We start from the raw sequence: 25,077 nt of genomic DNA, 5'->3' as shown, positions 1-25,077 counted from the left end.
CATCCTTCTCTGCAACTGGATTCCTTTTCAGTTCAGTGATAAGTTGTGGATGTCTGCTTCTACTTCCACCAGCTGCTGGATGAGGGCTAATGAGTATATAAGTCAGTCATCAATCTCATTATCAGGGGGAGGCATTTAAGGTAGCCTCTCCTCTGTTGCTTAGACTGTTATCTGGTGTCATCTTTGTAGATCTCCAGACATTTCCCTAGTGCCTGATTTCTCTGTAAACCTAAAATGTATCCCTCTATTATGGTATCTCCATGAAGAAACCTTTTTAATCAAACAATTAAGATTCACAAAAAATATATAAATAGCTATGAATTCTACATAAGTAAGAAGAGCCCATAACTATATAGAGGCTGGTCATCATGTTAGAAATGGCAAATCTGAAGTTGGGGCTGTTTATAGTGTGGCATCCCTATGTCCCATTGAAGTCCACCTCATGAAGCTGAACTCTGTACTCTAACCCCATTCTTTCCTTCTTCCCTAGATGAGCATTATCTTAAACACTGGTTCAGTAGAGTATTACTTGACCAAGGTGAGTAGGGTGGGAAGATTAAGAACATGGATATGTGTTCCTGCCTTTCCTATGAGCATAGTGAAAGTTTGATTGTAGGGATTGTTGTTGCCAAACCAACAGAATTACTTTCCCTTCACTAATGAGAATACGGTTCTACCAAGCCAACAAACAGCTTCCTAGGTTTGTCATGCTGTCTATGACAAAGGAAGCTCTTCTGGCATACTAAAAATAATTCAGTTTCTTCCAATGCAGTCTCAACCCCACTTAAGGACTGACTTCATGCCTAGGAATAGCTGGCAGCACAAAACAAACTCAGTGGTATTCCTTTAGACTTTTTGTCTTATTTTGCTTTGCTTGTTTGCTTGGGCATTTTTTTTATCTTACTGGTGTGTTGCTTATTTTGATTTCTCTCTCTCTCTCTCTCTCTCTCTCTCTCTCTCTCTCTCTCTCTCTGTGTTGTGTTGTGTGTGTGTGTGTGTGTGTGTGTGTGTGTGTGTGCGCGCGCGCTAGCACACGCACTCAAGCATGTATCTGAGTAGGGGAGTGGGAGGATCTGGGAGGAAAGTGGGGGAGTAGAAAATGACCAAAACATACTTTATGCAAAAAACTTTCTCAACAAAAAAACAAAAGATAGAGGGAAAGGAGGTATTAGCCATCAGAATGGAAGATTAGTGATTGGTAAAAGCAAACCATGTCATTCATGGTAGTGCGTAATTGGAATCCTAGTACTTAGACAGCTGATATATAAGGATTGCTCAGAGTTCTAGGCCACCTTGGGCTAAACAGTGAGTACCAGGCCAGCCAGGTCTACATATGCCAAGACCTTGTCTCAAAACAAACAAGCTGCAGATGACTGAAGGAAAATTCTTTTATAACTCTGATTTTGTTTTTTTGTTTGTTTTTTCAATTATTATAGCAATCTAAAGCCATCTTCTTCAATAAGAAGAAATGACACTACTTAGGTTGAGGGAAAAGAACTGATAGCACTAGGAGGCAAAATAAGGGCTTCGGATATATTTATAACTAAGGGCATTAGTGATCATTTATGTAGTATTGATATTACAATACATTGTTAGTTGTTGCAAAAAGTATTTACTTTTTCAAACTCAAGTACAATTATAATTTGCAACTTGATGTAAAACACTATGTTCCATGTACTTAACAGCATTACAAGAGGATAAAATGTACTTTAAAATTTAAGATCTTTCTGTCTGGGGAGATAAGTCAGTCTGTACAAGTCCAAGGACCTGACTTCTAGCCCCAAAGTCCATGTTAATAAAGCAAACATGCTTGTCAATCAGGGGAGTTGGGAATAGGAAGATCCCTGGAGCTCAATGGATAGCTAGACTATCTTACTTGACAAGTTTCTGACCACTGAGAGATTCTGTCTCAAACATCAAGGTGAATAGCTCCAGAGAAATGATACCAGAAGTTGACCCCCAGCTGTCATACACATGGACACCCACATGAACATACACAACCTTTAAAATTTAAAGAGCCAATAATAAGGAAGGAATTACCATGTTACTGTACAGCACCAAGTTTTCTTTCGTGCATACATTTGAATTATGTATCAAGGCCATTTTCAAAAGTAAGAAAGCTTTTGAAAAGTAGAACTAATTTATGCATTTTTACTTTTTCATTTCTAATGAAAAGCTTTAATTTATGAAACACTATATAGACTGTAATAATTCATAGTCTTATACACACCTGAAGTTCTTTCAAAATATAAGAAATATTTTAGAGCCAAGGAAACTTAAATACCATTCCTATCCCTCAACAATATGTGATGCCACTGTCAATATAAATACTAGAGAGTTAAAAATAAACTTTTACATAAAAGCAAGAGGAATCATCTAAGATAGATCTATGTCAGTCTCAAGATAAAATTTAAAGTGGAAAATATTTTCTAGAACACATTATATAAATCCTTGCAAATGAATCATTTGTGGCTTAGTGTTCTACAAAAGCCTAACAAAAGAGAACACTGAAAATGATACAAATCTGCAAAAGCAAACAGTGAGACAAAATGGCATTCAGTAATCTTCCAGAAATGCTATGATGGCTCCAAGCTCCACAGTTTTAAGTTTCCTCAGTAACAGTGACCTACAAAACACAGGCACTGTTATTATTATTGTCAGCAAAGATAAAATGGTTAAATTAGTGAAGATCAGGAAGTTTTCTAAAGACTAAAAAAGTTTGTATAAATTATGGATTCATTGAAAAATTAAAGTGCAAAAAAGAAAAAATATTGGTATAAAAATGTCAGTTCCCACTTTTGGGAACTGACATCAAGAACAGAAATCAGAGAGTCCATTGTACTTAAATCTAAGAGAAAATAGTAAACCAAGTACATTTTAGATTTAAAAAATAAAATATTAACATGAATATACTAAGTTTCTAACTAATACACTAATCAGATTTTTGCTGTTTTATTATTTGACTTTTTTGGATAGTTTTATCTATTTATGATTGATAATAAGGTTAAAGGCTATGAAAAGAATATAAACTTATGCATGTAACAGTTTTCTAATATTTTATTATAAAATTTTTTATAATTTTTATAATAAAAATTTCCAAGTTTGAGCACAAGCTCAGGAAACCAACAAATGTTAGTCACTGTATTACTGGAGACTTCAGAGTTAAGACTGGACAATACCGAAAGCAAAAGGCACTTTTTTCTTAGGGTATCTGAGGGCAAGTGAATTGTCTCACATCACACTGTTCCAAACAAGCCTCTTTATTATTCTGCTTCTATTCTAATTCTCCTGTCCTTATTCTAATTCCTCCTAGCTTCTTTTTTCTAGACTAGAAACTCTCTTTCTTACAGGAGCCTTGAAGCTATATAAAAAAAAAAAATTACAAGAGTTGCCTCTCATTAGTCAAAAGCATATTCCTAAGGTAATTGATAAGTAGCTGAGCCATTTACCATGGCAACACAAGGTTCAAAGGTTACAGGAGTAAGAGTGAAAACAGACTAGGGCAGGGGGGAACAGTACCCAGTGACACACTTTGAGACATAGGTCTACTGTCAGCATACTTGGCAAGCAAAGAATTGGCACGCTTTTCTTAGGGGGCTCTGTGTTAGCAACCTCCATTGGACATCTGTGTATAGCTGTAAAGTTTTAAACTTAGGATCTATTTACAAAAAGCCTTTAGTCTAGTTTAAACTTGCTCTGAGGTAAAAACCAGATAATTGTGTGCAGTTACTCTGAGAAAAAGGAACAAAGCAGGTTTTTAAATATCTACAGTTCTTATGGAACAAATAGATCTAGTTATGAAGTATGTCCTAGTATATTTTCTATGTATCAAAATTATACAGGTAAATGAAAAGTCACCTTTCTGATCATCCACAGATACATGTGCCCATAAGACTGAGATGTAATCATGAAATTACTTTATACATCACATGAGCTCACACACTACAATGTAGGTATTGGGGAGACACCAAGCTGCTTTAGCTTTGTGAGAAACAGTTTCCAGAGTGGATGGTTCTACAGACCTTGCCTGGAAAGCATTAACTTCCATCAGAGAACCATTCCTCTGGGAGGTTGACATCTGAACACTGTCATCTGCTGCAACTCTCATGGCCTCTGACAGATTTTAAAGTGTAAAATGAGGCGAGGTATGCAGGTGGGTCTGGAAAGTACAGTCATTCACAGTGAGATGAAAACAGACCCCATCAATCCCCTTTGGTGCACGCTCTATGAAGGAGTGTAGTCTATTTTATAAGTTACTTTCTGCTGTTTAGAATTTTACCAGTTTTGATAAAACCTTCAACTAAAGAGTTTGAAATGGTATGTTCAGGCTTTAGTTGTTGAGTTGACTTTCTTTGTTCATTCTTTTGCTATTTTCACCTAAAATTTTTGGCAAAATGCTCGTATAGTGCTTCAAAATAACAAATTACAACTGAATCAATCAGCTTCAGTAAAATGACATAGCACATTTCTAAGGTGGACACTAAGGTAATGACGAAGTACTGCTTATGTAATGACGAAGTACTGCTTATGTAGAACATACTTTATGGTGATAGTGGCAGGTTAAAGAGAGTGAAGACATGGAAGGTCCCCTCACCTCTGAACAGAAGTCACCAGCTCCTTTTCCTTCTTCTTCTGGCACAGTAGCTGCACTTCTTTGTCTTGGCACTGCTTCCTAATCTCCTCAAGCTTCTTCTCTGTGTCTATCAGAGTCTCTTGCAAATTCTTGTTTTTCTCTTCAAGAACTTGCAGCTAAGGAAAAATGTTTACAGTTTGAATTGCATGCACTACTAAATATACTGCCATTAAAATCCCTACTCTTCTCAGGGCTAAATTGACTTATTTATACTTTATCTAAAGAATTTCACTCTGCTGCTTCCTATTTGAAAGAGTTGGGAGAATGGATTATGAAGCAGAAAACTAGATAACATTTTCTGGAACACAGAAAAGTTCATAATATATGTTTATAATTAACATCATAACCATGTCTGGATTTATGACTCTTTACTATTAGGGACATCCAGACTGTTACAGTGACAATTCCCAGAACTTATACACCTGTACCTACTAAGTTTCTTTCCAATCACTACTTACCCCACATACTACAACACTACTTTCTGTATCTCTGTAAGTTAACTGCTTTTGAATCTCATATAATATAACCATACAATATTGCCTATTTATGACTGGCTTACTTTACTATTATTTTATTATAAAATATTCTCCAGGTCTACCATGATGAAGAATGTGCCAGAATGTCCTTCCTTTATAAGATTCAACATTATTCAGTTCTATGTATTGTGTACCTATTCATCCATTTGTGAACACCTTACTGGTTCTATATTTTGATTCTTGTAAATATTACTGCTATAAACAGGGTCTATGAGCACCATGATTCTTGGTAGTGGCTATCCTAATGAGTATTAGGTATTATGATCCCATGTGTTTTAATTCTTTACTGCTGCCTCTTCCTGCTTGTGTAATCTCCTATGATCCTTTAGTGCCTTCCTATATTTAACATTTTAGTTTTATAATTTATAAATTAATTTTGTCTATATACATCTGAAAATTATATAAATAATTCTCAACTGAAGATGATTTTTACAAGATGATTTTTCACAAGAAATTGACAAATATCCATCATTTGCTTTGAGGGAGAAGAAGCAGTATGATCATCTAGGAGGTAGAGGTCAGGAGGACTAATTACAAGAACTACATATCCTGCAGTGCACAAGGTAAACCACACAGAACAACTGCTCCCCAAATGTTGTTTGAGCCTAGGTTCAGAACCCATGGCTTGGAAGGACTGAGAAGACTAGAGTGCATTCATGCTTCAAGAAGCCTTCACCAGAACTGGTAAAGAGACGGAATGAGGTATTAAGAAGGGAAACTAGAAGTCAGAGGAGTGAAGCGAGGTTACAGATCAAGGTATATTAAAAATTAAAGCAAGACTAAGAACAGTAAAGAAAATAAACATTTATAAAGACAAGTCTCAAAGAGTTTTGAATCCCAGAGAACACTGAACAAAACCAAAACTAGAGCGAATAGAGTAAATAGATATATGATATAGAATTAACAACTAAGTTTAGAAACTACTACCTTCCAAAACCAATGTTAGGGGTCAAAGAGATGGCTCAGCAAATAAAGGTGTTTTTCAGTGCAAGCCTGATGACTGACTTTGATGCCTGAAACCTACATAAAGGTGGAAGATCAGAACCAATTCCACAAACTTTTCCTCTGACCTCCATACACACATCACACATACATACAATAAACAAAAAAAGAGTTCAAAATAGAACAATAAGTAAGACAGTAGATTTAGTTTAGAATCAACTTATATCTTAAGAGCAGTAATTGAGTATGTAATTTCTAAATAGCTAAATCTCTAGAACACCAAGCATTTCAAAGGTGCATGCTTGACCACGTTACCTGTAGACTCTGACTCTGTACATCATCTAGAGTTGGAAGGTCTGCCAGGTACTTTTCTAAGGTCTCAATTCTTCTCTGCTTCTCCTTGTTCTGCTCAGATTCCTTCTGGCATTTCTTTTTCAGGCTGTTGATGTATCTATCTCTGGTTTTCAGCTAAAGGAAAACATTATGAATCCCCAATTGTTTTGAATTACTGAAAATTACAGTTTCATTCTTGGATATCATTGAATTTATCAATGAGTCTCAGAGTACAGTAAAATCATCAACTGATTCATTGTAAGACTCTTTTTCTTTTACTTGAAGCATTTATACATCTGAAATAAAGAATCTGGAGGATTTTCATCAGCATCTACAAATGACTGCATTTTACTGTACTAAGCCAGGAGACAGTAATAATCAAATTTTATTGCCTATACATATACAAATTTGGATAAGGTTATTCATATCTCTGTCACATAAATAATGTTATGTTAAAATGATTTAATTAAAAGGATATTAGGTACCAAGAAAGACATAGAAACAAAGCTACAAATAGTTTTTTAATCATCAAAGCAAATATTCATCTCTAGAGGACAGATTCTAATTTCTAATTTTCTAAAGCTATACCAAAATACTTTACATGAACTAAAAAAAAAGAAGATACATCAGCTACTTTGTTACATTTTTAGTAACAAATCCAGGAGAACTTACCAAATATTTAGAAAAAAGTAAGGGGCTAAGTCAGCCAATTTACATACTTCAAGTAAGGATATTTTTATATAGTACCATAAGTGAATTTGTACCACACTTCCTTTCTTAAACCTCTACTGAGGTCACTCCAGGGTTGAGGTATTATGTGAAGTTACCATCTACTATTGAACAAGATTAGGTAACCCTAGTAAGCCCCCAGTCTGTATCTCAAATTCAGAAAACGCTTTCACAACTAAGACCAATTTAAAACAAACAACCCAGTCAATAAACAGACTAATGAAATGAATGAACTGGCTGTTTTCAAAAGATGAAATATAAATGGATAATCTGTGAAAAGAAAAGGCTCAACACCTTTAGCACATAAGGGAAATGCAAATATAAGCTACACTGAGATTAGATCTCACCCTGCTCAGAAGGACTCCCATAAAGAAAACAAATTACAGAGCCACTGGTGAGGATGTGCGGGAAGTGGAGAAAATGTAAATTAGCCCAGCCACTATGGAAATCAGTACAGCAGCTACTCATAAAACTAAAAATGGAATTACAATACAACCCAGCCCACACTGCTTCTGAGCACATACCTGAACAACACTAAGTCAACACCCAACAGGGATACCTGAACATCCATGTTTATTACAGCATTATTCACAACAGACAACTTATAGAATCAATCTAGGTATCAATCAGCAGATGAATGGATGAAGACAATAAGACAATGTGATGCTTTAATAATACAAACAAACATACAGTTCTTTCTCTCTTTCCTCTCTCTCTCTCTCTCTCTCTCTCTCTCTCTCTCTCTCTCTCTCTCATATGTGTGTGTGTGTGTGTGTGTGTGTGTGTAACGAAGTTTAATTCAGCCATAAAGAATGGGGTTATGTCATTTGAAAGAAAATCGATGCAAATGGAGATCATCCCAATAAGTAAAATAAGCCAGACTCAGAAAGATAAATATTGACTATTTTCTCCCATTTGTGGATCACAGGTCTTTTATAGATATATAAAACCACATATGCATGACATGAAGTCTACTTATTCAGAGTAGGGGCTCGAGCTTAATAACTTGAGGTAAGTCTTTGAAGATAGCTTCACTTCATTCCCCAGTGCTGTATGGTCAATGAGACCAAGAAAGAAGAACTAGAATAAGGAAAATGAAGGAAGCCATTGGTGTAGGCATCTGGCTTTAGAAAGTTTCACAACTAGTTAGAAAAGTATAATTAAGACTTAAAGGTCTTTAACCCTCTTCTGATAGCATAAGTTTCTTGAAAGTGGGTGTACATAGCATTAGTTACTATAATACGGATGTATAACCTGAAAGAACACCTGGAACATGGCGAATGGTAAACAAGCATTCTTTGTTGAAGAAAACTGTTAATCCACCACAGTCTTCCCAAGACACCCACCTTTTCCTCCAATTTCTTCTTCTCTTCACTAAATTTGTTTATTCTTTGTTTGAGAAACTCATTGAGCTGTAAAACTTCTTTCTCAGTAGATGCTAGCTTTTGCTCAAGTTCTTCTTGTTGGGGATGGGACAGTGACTGCTCTGAAAATGGAGTCTGGACTGGACTGTTCTCATATTGTGGCTATTAAGAAAAATAAAAGCAGATAAGTCTTCAGAAGTTTACTAGTCTTGAACAAATAAAAATGAAATGGGAAGGGGTTACAGTACAATAAATACCTATAAGCTTTACAGACTGTCCTCAAACTAAAGCCTAGCTCTTCTGCTTCCTAGATATAGACCATGATTAAAGTAAATCAGTATCACTAAGTCTTGGTTTACTCATCTAAAAATATAAATAATAAAGCCATTTTACAATGTTCAAGTATGCAAGCTCCAAGCACATAGCAAAAATTCAGTGAAAGGCAGCTACTATTTGCTTTAAAGGTATACTGAAAAATACAAATAATATATTATGCATTTTCATCCTATAGATGTGAAGCTTTTAGGGAAGTAATTAAACACAAACAAAAAAGCTGGGTGTGGTGATGAATTCCTAAATCCTAACACTCTGAAAACAAAAGAAAGAGGTTTGGAAGGCCAGCATGAGTCATAGAGTAAAGACACTGTCTCAAAAAAACAATGCATGAAATTTTTCTTCACAAGTGATCATTTCAACAACTTAAAATCAATAAGCACTAATAGACTAGTTCTATAACTACAAATCGTATTCATAAAGTCATGTTTTTTGTCCATGGAATGAAAAAAAAAACAGTATTGTTTCTTCCATCTAGAAATATTTGATGGAAATGCTTTTGTAGGAAAAAAAAATGGGCCCCACTGGGTTAAAATCTGGAAGGGATAACAGAAAAATACATATGTTCCTTTAGATGAATCAAAATGAATATTCAATCAACAGAGAATCTGCTATTTACTCAACAGATATTTATAAAATATACCCCTATTGGTCAAGATTGTAAGGCTAATAATGGTTACCCATTGGAAAAGGGTCCAAAAAGCACACAAAATTGTCTAAGATGGTGACAGATGCAGTAGTTAGGGGAAGGTGGAAAGAAGTGACTTTGAACAAGGTCTTAAAGCACTAGTGCTTTGCCAAAAGCTAGGCATTCATTCAATTTGTAAGTACTATTTGTCATGTGCAGGGATATTTCAATGTTGCAGACTCTGGCACTAGCTTTTAAGAATTCAAATGTTAAAGGAGAAGCCCTTAGATAATTATAGCAGCATAGGAAACAATATAATGAGGTAACCAAATAAAGGTCACATAAAATACAAAGTACTGGACAAGAGCAAAATAAAGAACACTGGGAGAATGAATAAATGGGCTTTAGTGGGGTAGTGACTTTTGAGACATTTCCTTAAAAATAGGTTGATTCTGCTGTGGCGATTGATTTTTGTCAACTTGACACAAACCTAGATATATGTGGACACTGGACTTAAGATTAATTGCAAATGTATGTGAATATTCTAGGGCAAACACTAAAGTTATTGAAATAAAAGAAAAATATTCATATATGATGTTTAATTAAAATGACAAAAGAGAAAAACTGTTATATTGAAACATGCAAATACAGAACAATAATAGAAAATATTTACACATGTGGTAGCTATTAAATCACTACGAACATCCCCGGATTAAGTGCACCAACTTAAAACCAGAGATTGTCAGAGTGGATCAAAGAGCAAGAGCCCTATTTATCTTCTATGAGAAACTTTTATTAATAATACAAATCAGTCTTAAACAGGATAAAAGAGTAACAAAATACTATAGGCTGGGTAACAGAACTGCAAGAAGAAATACACTTCAACTATAGTCACTGAAGGCTTTTCAACAGCTTCAAGAATGGACAGCCACACAGGCAAAACATCAATGAAAACACACGTACTCTCACAGCCCATCAAGCAGCAGATTACTCAGTCCTCAACTAGACCACAGACTTCTGAAGTTCCTTTGAAACACTCAGCAGGAAAACAGCATTCTAATCCATAAATAACATTTTAGAATTTGAAAACTCATCAAATACCTGCCTTCAGACCACAGGTATATTAAACCAGAATTCAACCACATACAAAAACCTGGGACATTCCAAAACAAAGCACTGATAAATAATATATGGCTTAAAGAAGAACTGTCTGCTGGGCGTTAGTGGTGCACACCTTTAATCCCAGCACTCGGGAGGCAGAGGCAGACAGATCTCTGTGAGTTCGAGGCCAGCCTGGTCTCCAGAGTGAGTGCCAGGATAGGCTCCAAAGCTACACAGAGAAACCCTGTCTCGAAAAAACAAAAAAACAAAAAAACAAAACAAAACAAAACAAAAAACTGTCAAGGGGAACTTTAAAAGTCTCAGCTAAAAGATAACTAAAAATTTGTGAGATTTAAATAAAGCAGTGCTTAGAGGAAATTTATACCACTGGATATATTTTATACAAGAAAGATCTAAAATTTATGTAAGTCTCCAATGTTAGTAAACTAGAAAAAGCATAGAAAATTAAATTCGAAGTAAATAGAAAAAAGTAGAGCAAAAAAATCAATGGAATTAAAAATAAGATACAGAAAACTCAACAAAACAAGAGTTGAGCATTTATTAAAACCAATAAAAACCAGTAATTCTTCAGGTAGGCTAAGGGAAGAAAACAAAAAGAAGACCAAAATCACTAACATCAGAAATAAAAGAAGAATTGCAATGGAACTTCTCCAGTCCCAGAAAACTTTATAAACTCAATGAAATGGAACAACACCTGGCAAAACTGACACACAAAAGAAATTCAGAGACCTTTAATATATTATTAAAGAAGCTGAATACACAATTTGACCATCCTAAAACAGAAACCATCATTCCCTAAACTAAACACCAAATGGATCTCTCTCTCTCTCTCTCTCTCTCTCTCTCTCTCTCTCTCTCTCTCTCTCTCTCTCTTTCTCTCTCTCTCTCTCTCTCTCACACACACACACACACACACACACACACACACACACACACACACTTACAAAACACAACAAAAGAAAGAAAAGTGGAGGACAATCTCAACCATCTGAACTGGAATGAGGACTCTGATTCTCACAGGACAGGCAAGAACCACAAAAGCAATCATTGATAAACTGACTCAGAGAGCCATCTACTGGCCACAAACACTGTTCAGATGGTTTTTGTTTTTTGGGTTTTTTTTTTTCTCTCTCTCTCTTTATTTCTTTTTTTCTTAACATGCTTCTGATAACACAATAATTGTATAATCCAAGAATAATATTTATTAAGGATGAAGTTGTAAGGAAATATTGCATGGCTCTACTAAAATACTGTTTTCAAAACAAATTATACTAGTTAGGAAAAGAATACTATTTTCACAAAACTGCACTGTTAGTCTCAGCACTAGCCCATAGGGAAATGCTGTTTGTAACTGAAGTCAAAGTAGAGTACACAGTAATGAAGTATCATGACATAGTGCAATCAAAGTAAAAAAAGCTAGCTAGACCACTATCCTAAGGGCCCCTAATTGCATTCAGTCTTACAGCTAGTTGGTTTTTAATATTTCCTGACTTCAATATCTAATTAGTTTAATTTTTACAAATAACACATTTGAGAGTACAATGAAGGAAAAAATCCACTTCAAATGAGTTTTGACATCTAGGAATAAAGACCTTAACAAAAAATAGCAAAAATTGCTCCACAAACTGAAGCACATACCTATAAGAAATGTTCATTTCTTATTTTAAAATCACAATAAAAATATTTTTCTTTGGGAAATAAATAGACCAAATATAAATTATACAAAAAAATATGCAAGTTGAGTTTTAAGAAAAAAATTCCTAAAATGGAGAGAAATCTTTGAAAAAAGTGGCCCTATAAATTTTAAAGACAGAAGAGACACCATGTCTGCATTCCCACTAAACTAGGCTTAGCCACAATTTTGTTCCCAGGTCACAGTCCTTTACTAAGATCATGTGGAGTCATTCTCAATGGTATATCTGCACTTTAGTCTCAAAAAAGCAAACAAGCAAATAAACAAATCCTGCTAAAACACATAAGAAAGAAATTGAAGGCACTAGCTATGGCAGTTTGAATGTGATTGGTCCCCACAATATCACAGGAAGTGGTACTATTAGGATATGTGGCCGTTTGGAAGAAGTGTGTCACTGTGGGGACAGGATTTGAGGTTTCCTATGCTCAGGATACCGCCCAGTATCTCAGTCTACTTTCTGGTGTTTGCAAGATGTAGGATTCTCAGCTACTACTCTGGTACGTCTGCCATGCTCCCCATCATGATGAAAATGGACTGACCCTCTGAAACTGTAAGTGAGTCACCCCAATTAAATCCTTTCTTTATAGTAGTTGCCTTGGTCATGGTATCTTTTCATATCAATAGAAACCCTAACTAAGACATACATTGATAGACACACACCCCCAAACACATGGTTACACACAGTTACAATTAAAATGATGGGGATTGTTAAATTATTTTTTCTTTTTTAACTTTCATTGATTGTGGACTTCACATCATGTATTCCTATCCCACTTATCTTCCCAGTCCCCTTGCATCTGACCTCTGCCCTTGCAAACCTCCCCCAGTGCCAAATAAAAACCAAATTTAAAAGAAAAATCAAAAAACAAGCAAAACAAAAGAAAAAACAAAAAAGGGAAAAAAGAAAGAAAAGAAGAATCTTTTCAGGGTAGTTGCAGTATAGCCTGTTAAGTCACATGGTTTAGCTTCAAATGGTAGAGAACGGGCTCACCAATCCTTGGTTAAAAAAAAAAATTCTTGCTGTGCAGTGGTGGTGTACGCCTTTATTCCCAATACTCAAGAGTCAGAGGCAGGTACATCTCTGTGAATTTGATGCCACCCTGGTCAACAGAGTTCCAGGACAGGTAGGGCTGTTACACAGTGAAACCCTGCCTCAAAAAACCAAAAATAAATAAATAAATAAATAAATGAATGAATGAATAAAATCCTATCATCATTCACATACCTAGAAAAAGCTGAAACGGGGTATGAAAGCCCCAAATATCCTGAAAAGCAAAAGCAATCCTAAGAAAAAAAAAGTGCAATGTTAAAGGATCCATGACAGCTAGCCTCAAATTATACTACAGATTCATAGTAACAAAATTACCATGATACTGACACACAGACAGACATACAAGATAAAATGATGGAACCACATAGCTACAGCCACCCAATTTTTGACAAGATTAACAAAAACTTACACTGGAGAAAAGAGACCAACAATATGGTGCTAAAACAACTGACACTGGGCACATGCCTCTCAATTTAAACCTAAGTAAATTAAACTACAGATCCAAGACCTTCATGCCAGACCTGAAACTCTGAAACTTTTAGAGAAGGGACTGTTGAGAGACTCAGCAAGAAAGGGTGCTTACTGCCATGCCTTCAGACCTGACTTTGATTCCCTGCACCACAAGATGAGAAAACCTGACCTCTGACCACATACACACCATGGCACATACTCAAATGGACACATATACACACACTGACAAATAAATGTTAAAAAATAAAAGCTCCCAAAGATATAGGCACAGGCAAGAGCTTTTGGAAAGGATGCCAATGTCTCAGGAAACAACTGCAGAAACTGATGAAATATGAAACAAATTTTTCAGCAGTAAAGAGACAGTCTACAGAATGGGAGAATGTCTTTGGCAACTATACATCCAAAAGTGGATTAACACATGGACTCTAAAAGGAACTAAAAAATAAAAATAAAAATAAAAAAACAACAAAATCACAACAAATTAAGTCAACCAATAAATGAGCAAATGAACAGTTATCAAAAGAAAAAAAATACAATAGCTAATAAGTATTTGAAGAAATGATCAAACCTTAGTCTTGGGAAAATGAATACAATGAAATTCTCTATCGCGCCAATCAGAATGGCTATCATTTTTTTAAAAGCCAGCAAGGCTGGGAAAGAAAACCCTTTAAGCACATTGGTGGGTGCAGTTACTATGAAAGCAGTTTGGAGGTTCTTCAAAAGAGTAAAACCAGTACTGATACATGATGTAGCACTACCACCCACAGCAGGAAGGAAGCTAAGCATACCAGAGACACTTTCAGGCCATGTTTATTGTTACACTAGTTGCAACAGTAAAAATATGGAACTAACTAGATACCAATCAACAGATGAATAAATGAAACATATGTATACAAGATGGAGTTTTGTTCAGCTTTAAAGAAAACTGAAACCATTGTTTGCAAGAAAATGGATGAAATGATATCCTGTTAAGAAAATTAAGCCACAAGTAGAGTCTCCATTTAAACATACACATATACATCTATCTAACAGAAATTTCACTTTTCAGAACTTTAATTTACAAAGATAAATGTATGTGAGGAGCAAAACAATACAAAAGGTTACTTTTTGGAACATCATTTATAATATACCAAATGGCAAACAAACTTAATTTTAATGAGTAACAGATGGTTGAATAAATTATGATTTCTATAAAATAGAAAATCATATAGCTACAAAACCAAATAAAAATAGAGTGGTTTATCTAAAATGATGTAGAAATAATTATCATATTTTATATAATCCTATATTAATAAGAATGATACCAGGTACAAAACAATGTGAATATCCTTAAGATTCTTGTAAATATACAGAACTAAAATGCATTTTTATCTGTTTACAATATGCATCAACTCTGGAAGGGTACCCTAGAAACTGATGACAGCTTATTCTGTATGTGTGTAGGAAAGGGATGTGAAAAGGACAAATGGAAGAAAGTAGTTACAAACCTTTTATAAACAAACATGAACTATGCAAATCTGCTGCTATTTCAAAACATTAATTTAACATGCTCTAATGTAATAAAGAAAGTATACTGTAAGTACAGATTTATTAGTCGACTATAAACTACAAAGAATTCTATATGCTTACCTGCAAACTGCTCATATAAGATTCTTCACAATTTACATAATGTCCTAGCATGGCATGTTGTGCCCGTAATTCATTATCCCTTATCCTTTCATGTAGGTGGTTAATTTGTTGCTTCTGCCTGTAAAACATAAATTGAAGTCACATTATAAAGAATATACTTTCCTAAAAAATAGTGAAGCAAAATTTTAGTATTTTACTACTTTTTAAAAAGTGTGTAAAAATTCTGTCTAGTCTCAACCACTGGGGTTGAAATTAGTTAACTAAACCCTTTTTCTATGTGAAAGAAAAGAAAACCATTGGGCTAAGGAGATATGCTTTCCACCCAAACATGAAGGACAGAGTCAAACCCCCAGAACCCATGTATATGTCAGGCAGGCATGGAAACTGCCTGTAGCATTCAGGATGCAGAAATATGATCCCCAGGGCAAGCTGGCTAGCTAGACTACCTGGAATTGGGTAGCCCTTGGTTCAGTTAACCATCTTGCCTCTATAAATAAAGTGGAGAAGGGTCTAGGAAGACACCTAAGATCAATTTCAGGCCTACACACACACACAAATACATTTAAGCATACTGCATATACATAAGCACATCATATAAGTAAATATGCATACCAACAGACACGTACACATGAAAGGACATACACACAAAAGAGGAAAAAGCAAGACTGGAAGACACTACCCACAACACAATAATCATATGTATAATTTATGTGTGTAAACAAGTAGAAATCTACATATCAAAACTCCTCAGTGGAAACTATTCTTCTAAGAAAATTTAACAAAGATACCCTTTCAAAAAATTAACAAATACACAGTTTCTTTTCAAAATTTTTCTCAGCAACTAATTTTTTAGATATTCTAATTCTTTTGCTGCACTGGATTCCAAGCTACCATAAATTATTTTTTCTGTTAACATGGTTGTGATAATTGCCTGAGGTCTCACCTGTGGCTGGTGTCTGAAGCAAAGAAAGGGATTCTGGGGACCATGTCTTTGATCCTGTGGAATCTAATGCTAGCTCACCAATGTTAGAATTCACCTTTAGAACTTATCAGTTGAGAATGGAAATACATACTTAAAAATAATCTATAATGGATTCAATATGCTATGTACATAAATATAAACAACTACAATAAAAGTAAACTATCAAAACTGTATTTAGATGTTCAAATTTAACTGACAACTGTGATGCAAAATCACCACCACTCCTTCACTACAGTGTCCACCACAAAGCTAAAGATACATATCCTAAGTTACCATTAACACCAGTTTTCCTGCCCATCTTTTCCTCTTTGGTTAACATAAAAGTTGTAAGTTTCACTACAGCATCATCATCACACATGTGTCACACTTTGCTGGCATTTGTTCTCTTCCCAGCATCCCTCCCTCGGGTCTTCTGACCTGATGTCTAGTTCCTTACCTTCCGTCCCTAAGTTTTCTTATCACATGTATTCCATTATTCTATTTCCTCCCTCACTTAGGATCTCTTCCTTCCCTCTCATGATTCAATTCTTATTACATGAGCTACACACACACACACACACACACACACACACACACACACACACACACACACACTTTAAATTTAGATTCCACACAAAGAGATTTAAAGCCAAACACAATGTGGAATCAGATCTAGATTGGTAACAGGTAGTTTATTAAGTAATAGTACTCACCCAAGTCCACTCAGCCAGGTGGCAGGGATGGGGAGAAGGGGCCGTGTGCACCTCTAAACTACTTAAACCTTTCCCAGGTCACTCTGACCACCCCCAAATGGGCGTGGTCAGCAACATCTGTGGCCAGCCCCAAGTGGGCATGGTCAGCATTACCTCTAAACAGGATTTCCCCCTACAGAGATTCCATCCATTTTTCTGAATATGCCATGATTTCACTTTTTCTTGTGGCTGCATAAAATTCCAATGTCTGTATCATCACATATCTTTTTTATCTATTCAGCCTTTGATAGACATCTAGGCTGGTTCCATGTGTGGGTTAGTGTGAATAGTGCAGTAATAAACATGAATGGACAAGTATCTCTGTAGTATGTTGACTTAAGAGTATGGTTGAATCCCAAGGATTTCTATTTTCGTTCTTTGAGGAATCTCTACTGATCCCTACAGTGGCTGTACCTGTTTACATTTCTACCAGGTGTGAATAAGAACTCATCTGAGCAAAGGGGTCAAGACCAGGCTGGTGAAACCCACAGAAACAGCTGACCTGAACAACGGGAAGCTCTTGGCTCCCAGACTGATAGCTGGGAAAGCAGCATGGGACTGATCCAGACCCCATGAACGTGGGTGTCAGTGAGGAGGCCTCGGATATCTGTGGGGTCTCTTGTAGTAGATCAGTACTTATCCCTAGCATAGGAATGGACGTTGGGAGCCCATTCCACATAGAGGGATACTCCCTGAGCCTAGATACATGGGGGAGAGCCTAGGCTCTATCCCAAAGGATATGACAGACTCTGAAGACCCCCTATGGAAGGCCTCACCCTCCCTGGGGAGCAGAAAGCTTATGGGATAGGTAGGGTGGTGGGGGCAGGGGAGGAAAGCATGGAGAGGGAACTGGGATTGACATGTAAAACAATCTTGTTTTTAATTTAAATAAAAAATGGAGAAAAAAATCATTTGTCCCTATATTCACTATATCAGTGAGAACTGACCTCACCATATTTGTTACCACATAATTTCTTGAAAACAGACATTTCTGACTGTAGAGAGATGAAATATGAAAGCAGTTTGAATTTACATTTTCCAAATTTTTCAAGCATTTATTGGTTATTTGTATTTTTCCTTCAGGAAATGTTCTATTCAGTTAATTAGGCCATTTTCTAATAGGATGACTTAGTTTTGTGGTGTTAATTTTTATAATACTTTATAAATTCAAGAAATTAATCCCCTGTATCAAATAGAGTTGGTAATGATTTGTTTTCATTCTGTGGGCTGTCTCTTCATTCTTCTGAATATTTCTATTGCTGTGCTGATTTTCTTATTCATTTGTCAATTGTCAACACACCCCAGTCAGTGAGGCTAAGTCTCCACAGATCCCAGAGCACTTCTTTTTATTACTAAAGCAAGTAATACACAAGGTGATGTTTACAGCTAGTTTCCTCAAATACAAGGACAGAAGGCAATATACCTAGTGTTAATGTATCATGAGTACATCTTTGGTCATGTGAAAGAGCCAAGAATATTCCTACCAGGCCTTTGCCTTTGCCTTTCCCTCAGATGTAATGTGGCCATGCCAGGGCATTCCCCTCATGACTTTGCTTTCATGTGCTTCCACTGACCACAATGTGCTGGATAGTTTTGTATCAGTTTGACACAAGCTGAAGTCAACTGAGAGGAGGGAACCTCAACTACGAAAATGCCTCCACAACACTGGATTATAGGCAAGGCCTGTAAGGCACTTCCTTAATTAGTGATTCATGGGGGAGGGCCCAGCCCATTACAGGTATTTCCACCCCTGGACTGGTGGACCTGGGTTCTATAAGAAATCAGGCTGAGCAAGCCATGGAGAGCAAGCCAGTAAGAAGCACCCCACCATGGCCTCTGCATCAGCTCCTGCCTCCAGGTTCGGGTCCTGACTTTGATGATGAACAGTGCCAAACAAGTCCTTTCATCCCCAAGTTGCTCTGGTCATGGTGTTATGTCACAGCAATAGAAACCCTAAGATACACAGTTTAGCAATTCTTCCTAGGACACTTGGTGGGAAGAACATTCTACACTCTGCCCCACCCATAGTTCACAGTTTTCTTACACAAGCTCCCACAAAGTGGTATTACCTGTTCTTATGAGCAAATTCCTGCTTATGCCTACAATCTATGTCTTACTCTAATAGTTGCAAACTTTCAGGTTTGTATTAAGGTAATGAATCTTCTTTGAATTGCTAATTTTACAGGGTGAGGGATCTAATTTTATTCTTCTACATATAAGAATCCAGTTTTCCCAGTACCATTTCTTTTTCGAGGGGTGGGGAGTTTAAAAATTTATATAAATTTATTTTATATCAAAATTTTAGGGCCGGGTGTTGGTGGCGCCTTTAATGCCTTTAATCCCAGCACTCGGGAGGCAGAGGCAGGTGGATCTCTGTGACTTCGAGGCCAGCCTGGTCTCCAGAGCGAGTGCCAGGATAGGCTCCAAAACTACACAGAGAAACCCTGTCTCGGAAAAAAAAAAAAAATTTTAAATGAGGTAAAATATACATTTCAAAAAACTCATTATTTTAATCTTTTCAAGTGGACATCCCCACTACAGTGCGGCCACCATTACCATCTGTCTCCAGGCCTTTTTACCTTGTAAGGCTGATATGTGAGGCTTTCCTTTTTTTTTTATTGTTTGGGAATTTCACATTATGCAATCCCACTCATCTCCCAGTCCCTCTGTATCTGTCCCTCACTCTTGTAGTGCCCCCACAAAGAAAGCCAAGACTAAAAATAAGATTAAGAAAAACAATTGTTTTAAAAAGGAAAAAACATTTCACTCCTTCATCTTTCCTGGCTCTCCATCACATCTTCATTTATCCTAGTGGCATTAGGACTATGGTATTTCATGCAGCATATACCCTTTTGTACAAACAGCATTGCTTGCAAATATTCATTGTGTAATGAATTGTTGGTTCGATTCAAGGCCTCTGGCTTTGGTATACCATCAAAATTAGACCCCACCAATATTCTGTCCCTGCCCATAATAGCAGAGCTGGCTCCCCATATTCGAGAAAGCTCACCTCACCCCTCATCGTGGGCCTGGGGGAGCTGGATCAAGCCCTCACCTGAGGTGAGCCAGCCTCAGTGGCCTAGACTGACCGACTCAGCTGTCACCCAGGCACACATCCAAGGCTTAGAGTTGGCACTTCACAACATCTACCCATCTATGATCTTCTGGAGTATTTTAAGGAACTGATTCTGCGAAACCATAGTTGCAGGATCTCTAAGACTCAGGGCAACAGCAGTAATAACAGTACCATTTCTTAATGAGACCATTTTTTCTCCAGTGTATGTTTTGACACCACTGTAGTTGTAGCTGTGGAAGTTATTTCTGGGTCTACGTGTCTATTTTTGTGGTAACACCATGTTGCTTTGTTACCATGTTTCTGTAATGACTTAAAATCAAGTACACTGATACCTCCACCATTGTTCTAAGGATTACTTTGACTACTAAGGGATTTTGTTCTTCTAAACATATTTTGTAAGGGTTTTATTTTGTCATCTTGCTAAGAGACAGTTTTAGGTATCCCAAGTTGGCTTTGAACTCACTATATACCCCAAGGGAGATCTTTTGTATGTATTTGTTATTCTTTCAGAATTTCATACATGTACACAGTGCATTTTAATTATACCCACCCTTTCCCCACACTCTTCCCTCTAATTCCTCCTAGATCCCCACAACAATGTCTCCATCTCTACTTGATGTAGTCTTTTTTAAAAATAACTGAGTCCAATCAGTAATTCCCTTATATGCATGAATACAGTGCCCTCTACCAGGAACATCCCTGAAGAAAACTGGCATCAACTGTCAACAGTCCTCTGCTAGGGGTAGGGCTTTAGGATTCCCCCACCCATGCTGGAATTTGACTGGCTTGTTCTTGAGCAGGTCTTGCACAGGCAACTACAGGTACTGTGAATGCATGTGTGAAACAGTCCTATCATGTTAAACTGTTTTACAGTAACATCTAGATCTTATATCTTTCCACCCCATCTTCCGTAATGATCTCTAAGCCTTAATGAGGAGTGGAGGAGGACAGAACTCATACCCGGAACTATAAATTGGGTGAAGAACCCATGACTATATACATCATAGTCCCCAAGGGAGAACCTACTTTTGTTATTTTGCTAACTGGATATAATATCCAACTGCCTTCTTAATACTTACCCTTATATCAATCAATAGAATAGTGTACTTCTCTAACCTCAACAAAAAAGATTCACACTACATGGGTCCTTGAACTTCTTACCCTCCTGCCTCCATGTCCAGAATACCAGGACTACAGGTACATATACCACATCTAGTTTATGTGGTGATGGGAACTAAATTTGGGGCCTTATGTATGCTAGGCAAGCACTCTACCAAATAAATTATATTCCCAGCCCCACTAAGCAATTTTAGAATTTTTTTTCTATTTCTTTGTAAGAATATCATTGGAATTTTGATGGTAATTTCTTTGACCTTGTAGATTGCTTTTGGTAGTTTAGTCATTTCTATAAAATTAATTCAGCTAATCCACAAGCATGGTATGTTTTTATCTTCTAAGTATCTTCTCTAATTTCCTCAGTGCCATAAAGTTTTCAAAGAAGTTTTTCACTTATTTGGTTAGGTTTACTCCTAGGTATTTTATTTTTATTGATGCTACTGTGAATAGGATTTTCACTTCTTGGCATATTTATTTATTGGTGCTTAAAAACACTACTAATTTTTAAGGTTTTGATCTTGTTTCTGCTACTTTGATGAAAATGTTTGTCAGAGCTAAGATTTTTAAGTGGATTCTTTATAGGATCCTACCCCATACTAAATAAAATCATGTCACCTATTTGTATCTTGCTATCATATATATATATTATATATATATATATATATGTATATCATATATATATGTATATCATATATATAATATATATATGCCTTAACTAAAGTAATAATAATAATAATAATATCAACTGCCCTTTTATGAAACATTAATACTTCAATCTCTCTAATGGTTATAGGTCAATTTAAGTTGTTCTAAAATGGCTACTATTTGAACATCTATTTCATTTTTAAGGCTTTGGGAAGTTTTCTGCTATAATTTCATTGACTAGATTCAGTATGTCTTTAGTGTTTCTCTCATCACCTTGTTCTATCCTATGGGTTCTTAGGTTTGGTCTGCTCATCATATCCCACAGGTTTGAAAACACTGTGTTCATGTTTCTCTTTACTGGTGTTTGAATGCAGCATTTTATCAACCTCACCCTCCATTTTTGAAGATCTTTCTTCTGGTGAAGCCTATTCATGCTGTTTTCTCTTTGACTGAGATTTTTATGTCCAACATTTTTTTTTTCAAAACTTCAAATTCCGAGTTCAATTTTTCTCCACCCTTCTGAATTTTCATCCACATTGTTGATTTCCCTCCATTTTGATGACTTCTTGCTCTGTGTTGCTTTTACATTCTGGGGATTCCAGCTCTTGGTAATCTCTCTCAGATTCTTGATTATTCTCAACAGGAAACTTTAGAAATCTTCATTAGGAATTTCACTCATTTCCATATATTTGAGTTCAATAGTTGAAGAATTATGATTTTTTTTGAAGGAGTCATTTTGCTTTGCCACCCCACCCCACCCATGCTTCTGATAGATTCTGTGTTATAATTTGTGTGCTGTTGGTTCGGGTATCTCTTCTGGTTTGTTCTTACTGAGAAGTCTACTATTTTCAATTCTGTTCTCTCTCTTCTCTCCTCCATTTCTCTCCTCTCCCTTCCCCCATGCAGTCCAAGCTGGCTTCCCACTGGCTATTTAGCCACAGATAGCCTTGAACTCGTGCTTTTCCTGCCTTCTTGCTTCTACCTTCTAAGTCCAAGGGATATAGGCATTCTAACTACTCCCAGTTTTAGATGGTCCTAGGGTGCTATGTATTCCAGGCAAGTACTCTACCAACCGAGCTATGTTGCCAGTACCCTTAAACTTTGACCATTTAGGAAATACTAGCATTCTTTTTCCCCTTTATGGTACTGGATACTGAACCCAGGGACTTGTGCTCATAAGACAAACATTCTACTACTGGACTGAGCTCCAGCCCTGAGCAGCCTACCCTTGAAGGCTTAATCCCTATCTCAACTCCACAAGTAGCTGCTGCTTCTCCTCCCTACTTGCTGTGAAACTGAGGATGTTAAAGTTCCTTTTCCACTTCATCCCATTTTTTGCAGCTCTTTTCAGCTATCTTTTCACTTCCTTTGTTTATCCTATAGCTGCACACAAAAGTAAGCAACAATTAACACTGGCTTCTGAAAAAAATCCTCCTCAATTTCTAAAGTATCTTAATATGAACACCCTTGACAATACCAGATACTAACGATGTACATCCATATATTTTAAAGATAACATAACACAATAACCTTACGATTATTGCTCAAAACTTTCTAGTAAGTCTAAATAAATTTAAAATATTAAGAATTTTAAATGCTGTAAAAAGAAACCCTTTCACAATTATTACTCTAGACTATATAAATTTTAAAATATAGCCTTTTCGTATTTACATGGTCTCAAATCTAATATATACTAGTCAAAAGAACTTATAACTTCAGTGTGGCTGTCCAAATCTGGCAGTATCCTAAGGCAAATAAAAAGATATCACCTTGCAGCTGTGACAGTTAGATGCAGCCTGTGGAGAAAGGTAGAGACTATCTTCCAAAGAATGATCTCACTAAAGCAAATGCAGAGCATGTCAGAGACCAGACAGACACACCAACCTCAGTTCTGATAGCTCTTGCATGCCATGGGACTAGAGAGGACACACATGAGACATTAATTTGTTTGTAATTTCAAATTCTAAGTAGTGGATGAGATAGTAATTGTTTCATTAATCTACAATTTTTACAATCTGAAATAGTAATTAAAAACAGACTTACCTATCAATTACAATTTCCTTCTGCCTTAGAAGTCCTTCTTTTATTTTCAACACTGATTCCCACTTACTGAAATCCTGAAAGCCAGAAGGTGAGTAACTCTGACGAGATGATCCAGGCAAAACCTGCACAAAAAGTTTATATATTTAGAATGCTATCTAAAGGGAACTCTTGCAGATCATCCAGTATTTCCCCAATGGTTTCCATTAAAAAAGAAAAACAGACATCTCTCTTCCCTCTCTTCCTCTCCCCCTCTCCCTCAAAGGACTATCTAAAAGCACATATATAGAAGAAGCCATCAAGCAGTTCTTCCATGGTTCTGCCTCCAGTTTCCAGCCTTTTGCTCCTGCCCTGACTCCTTAATGATGGACTGGCTTAAGATGTCTTCCTTGATCAGGTATTATTTAGTACAATATAAAAGACCTTTAGTAGCTAAAAGCAGTAAGCCATGTAAACCTTTCCCATCAACTTCTTAATTTCCAGAAGAGGACTACTTAAAGGAGAGTGAAGACAAACTAAGAAGTACTCATGAGTTATGGGAGGCGGTAGCTAATTATTCATAAAAGGAATGATGATAAACATGAGCAATGCCAGTACTTTCAGCTAGATCCTGGCAGTCAGGAATACTCAGAGAGACAAGTTTTGCTAGCCCTTCTTACCAAGTGCTTCACAAAGTGCAGGATGGAGCCACACCTTCAAACTATATTGTTCTATGGACATAACACAGAGGATATTAAAAATGATGATTCCCCACTGTGTATTCCTGTGGGGAAGTCTAATTTGAAACAATCCTCCTACACTGTAATCATGCTTTATGAATCCATCCAAACACATTGCTACATGCCCCTAGAAGATGCACTGGTGCTAGCACTGGAAATTTTGAGGGCAGCTGAATTGATAGATGACTTCCTTGTTCAGGATCACCTAAACTGTTAGTCTGTGCTGTCTGGCATTTGGCATCTTCTTTTCCTGTTGAATGAGGGGAAACATTTTTCAAGGATGATCTGGGCCTACACATGGACC

General features: G+C 36.4%; 1 protein-coding gene across 1 annotated transcript in view; it reads right to left on the bottom strand.

Annotated features, from left to right (window-relative positions):
* The window catches only part of Cep85l (centrosomal protein 85 like), a 101,690-nt gene that overhangs the window by 16,404 nt on the left and 60,209 nt on the right, over positions 1 to 25,077 (bottom strand). Inside the window, exons 4-8 of the mRNA XM_027402095.2 lie at positions 24,058 to 24,179; positions 15,465 to 15,582; positions 8,520 to 8,699; positions 6,427 to 6,579; positions 4,595 to 4,749 (exon numbers count right to left, since the gene is read on the bottom strand). Of these exons, the coding sequence (XP_027257896.1) occupies positions 4,595 to 4,749; positions 6,427 to 6,579; positions 8,520 to 8,699; positions 15,465 to 15,582; positions 24,058 to 24,179 (728 nt within the window). The remainder of the gene's footprint in view (positions 1 to 4,594; positions 4,750 to 6,426; positions 6,580 to 8,519; positions 8,700 to 15,464; positions 15,583 to 24,057; positions 24,180 to 25,077) is intronic.

The sequence above is a fragment of the Cricetulus griseus genome, chromosome 2 (assembly GCF_003668045.3).
Source record: "Cricetulus griseus strain 17A/GY chromosome 2, alternate assembly CriGri-PICRH-1.0, whole genome shotgun sequence".
Taxonomy (NCBI): domain Eukaryota; kingdom Metazoa; phylum Chordata; class Mammalia; order Rodentia; family Cricetidae; genus Cricetulus; species Cricetulus griseus.
This window is presented reverse-complemented; position numbering and strand designations above follow the sequence as displayed.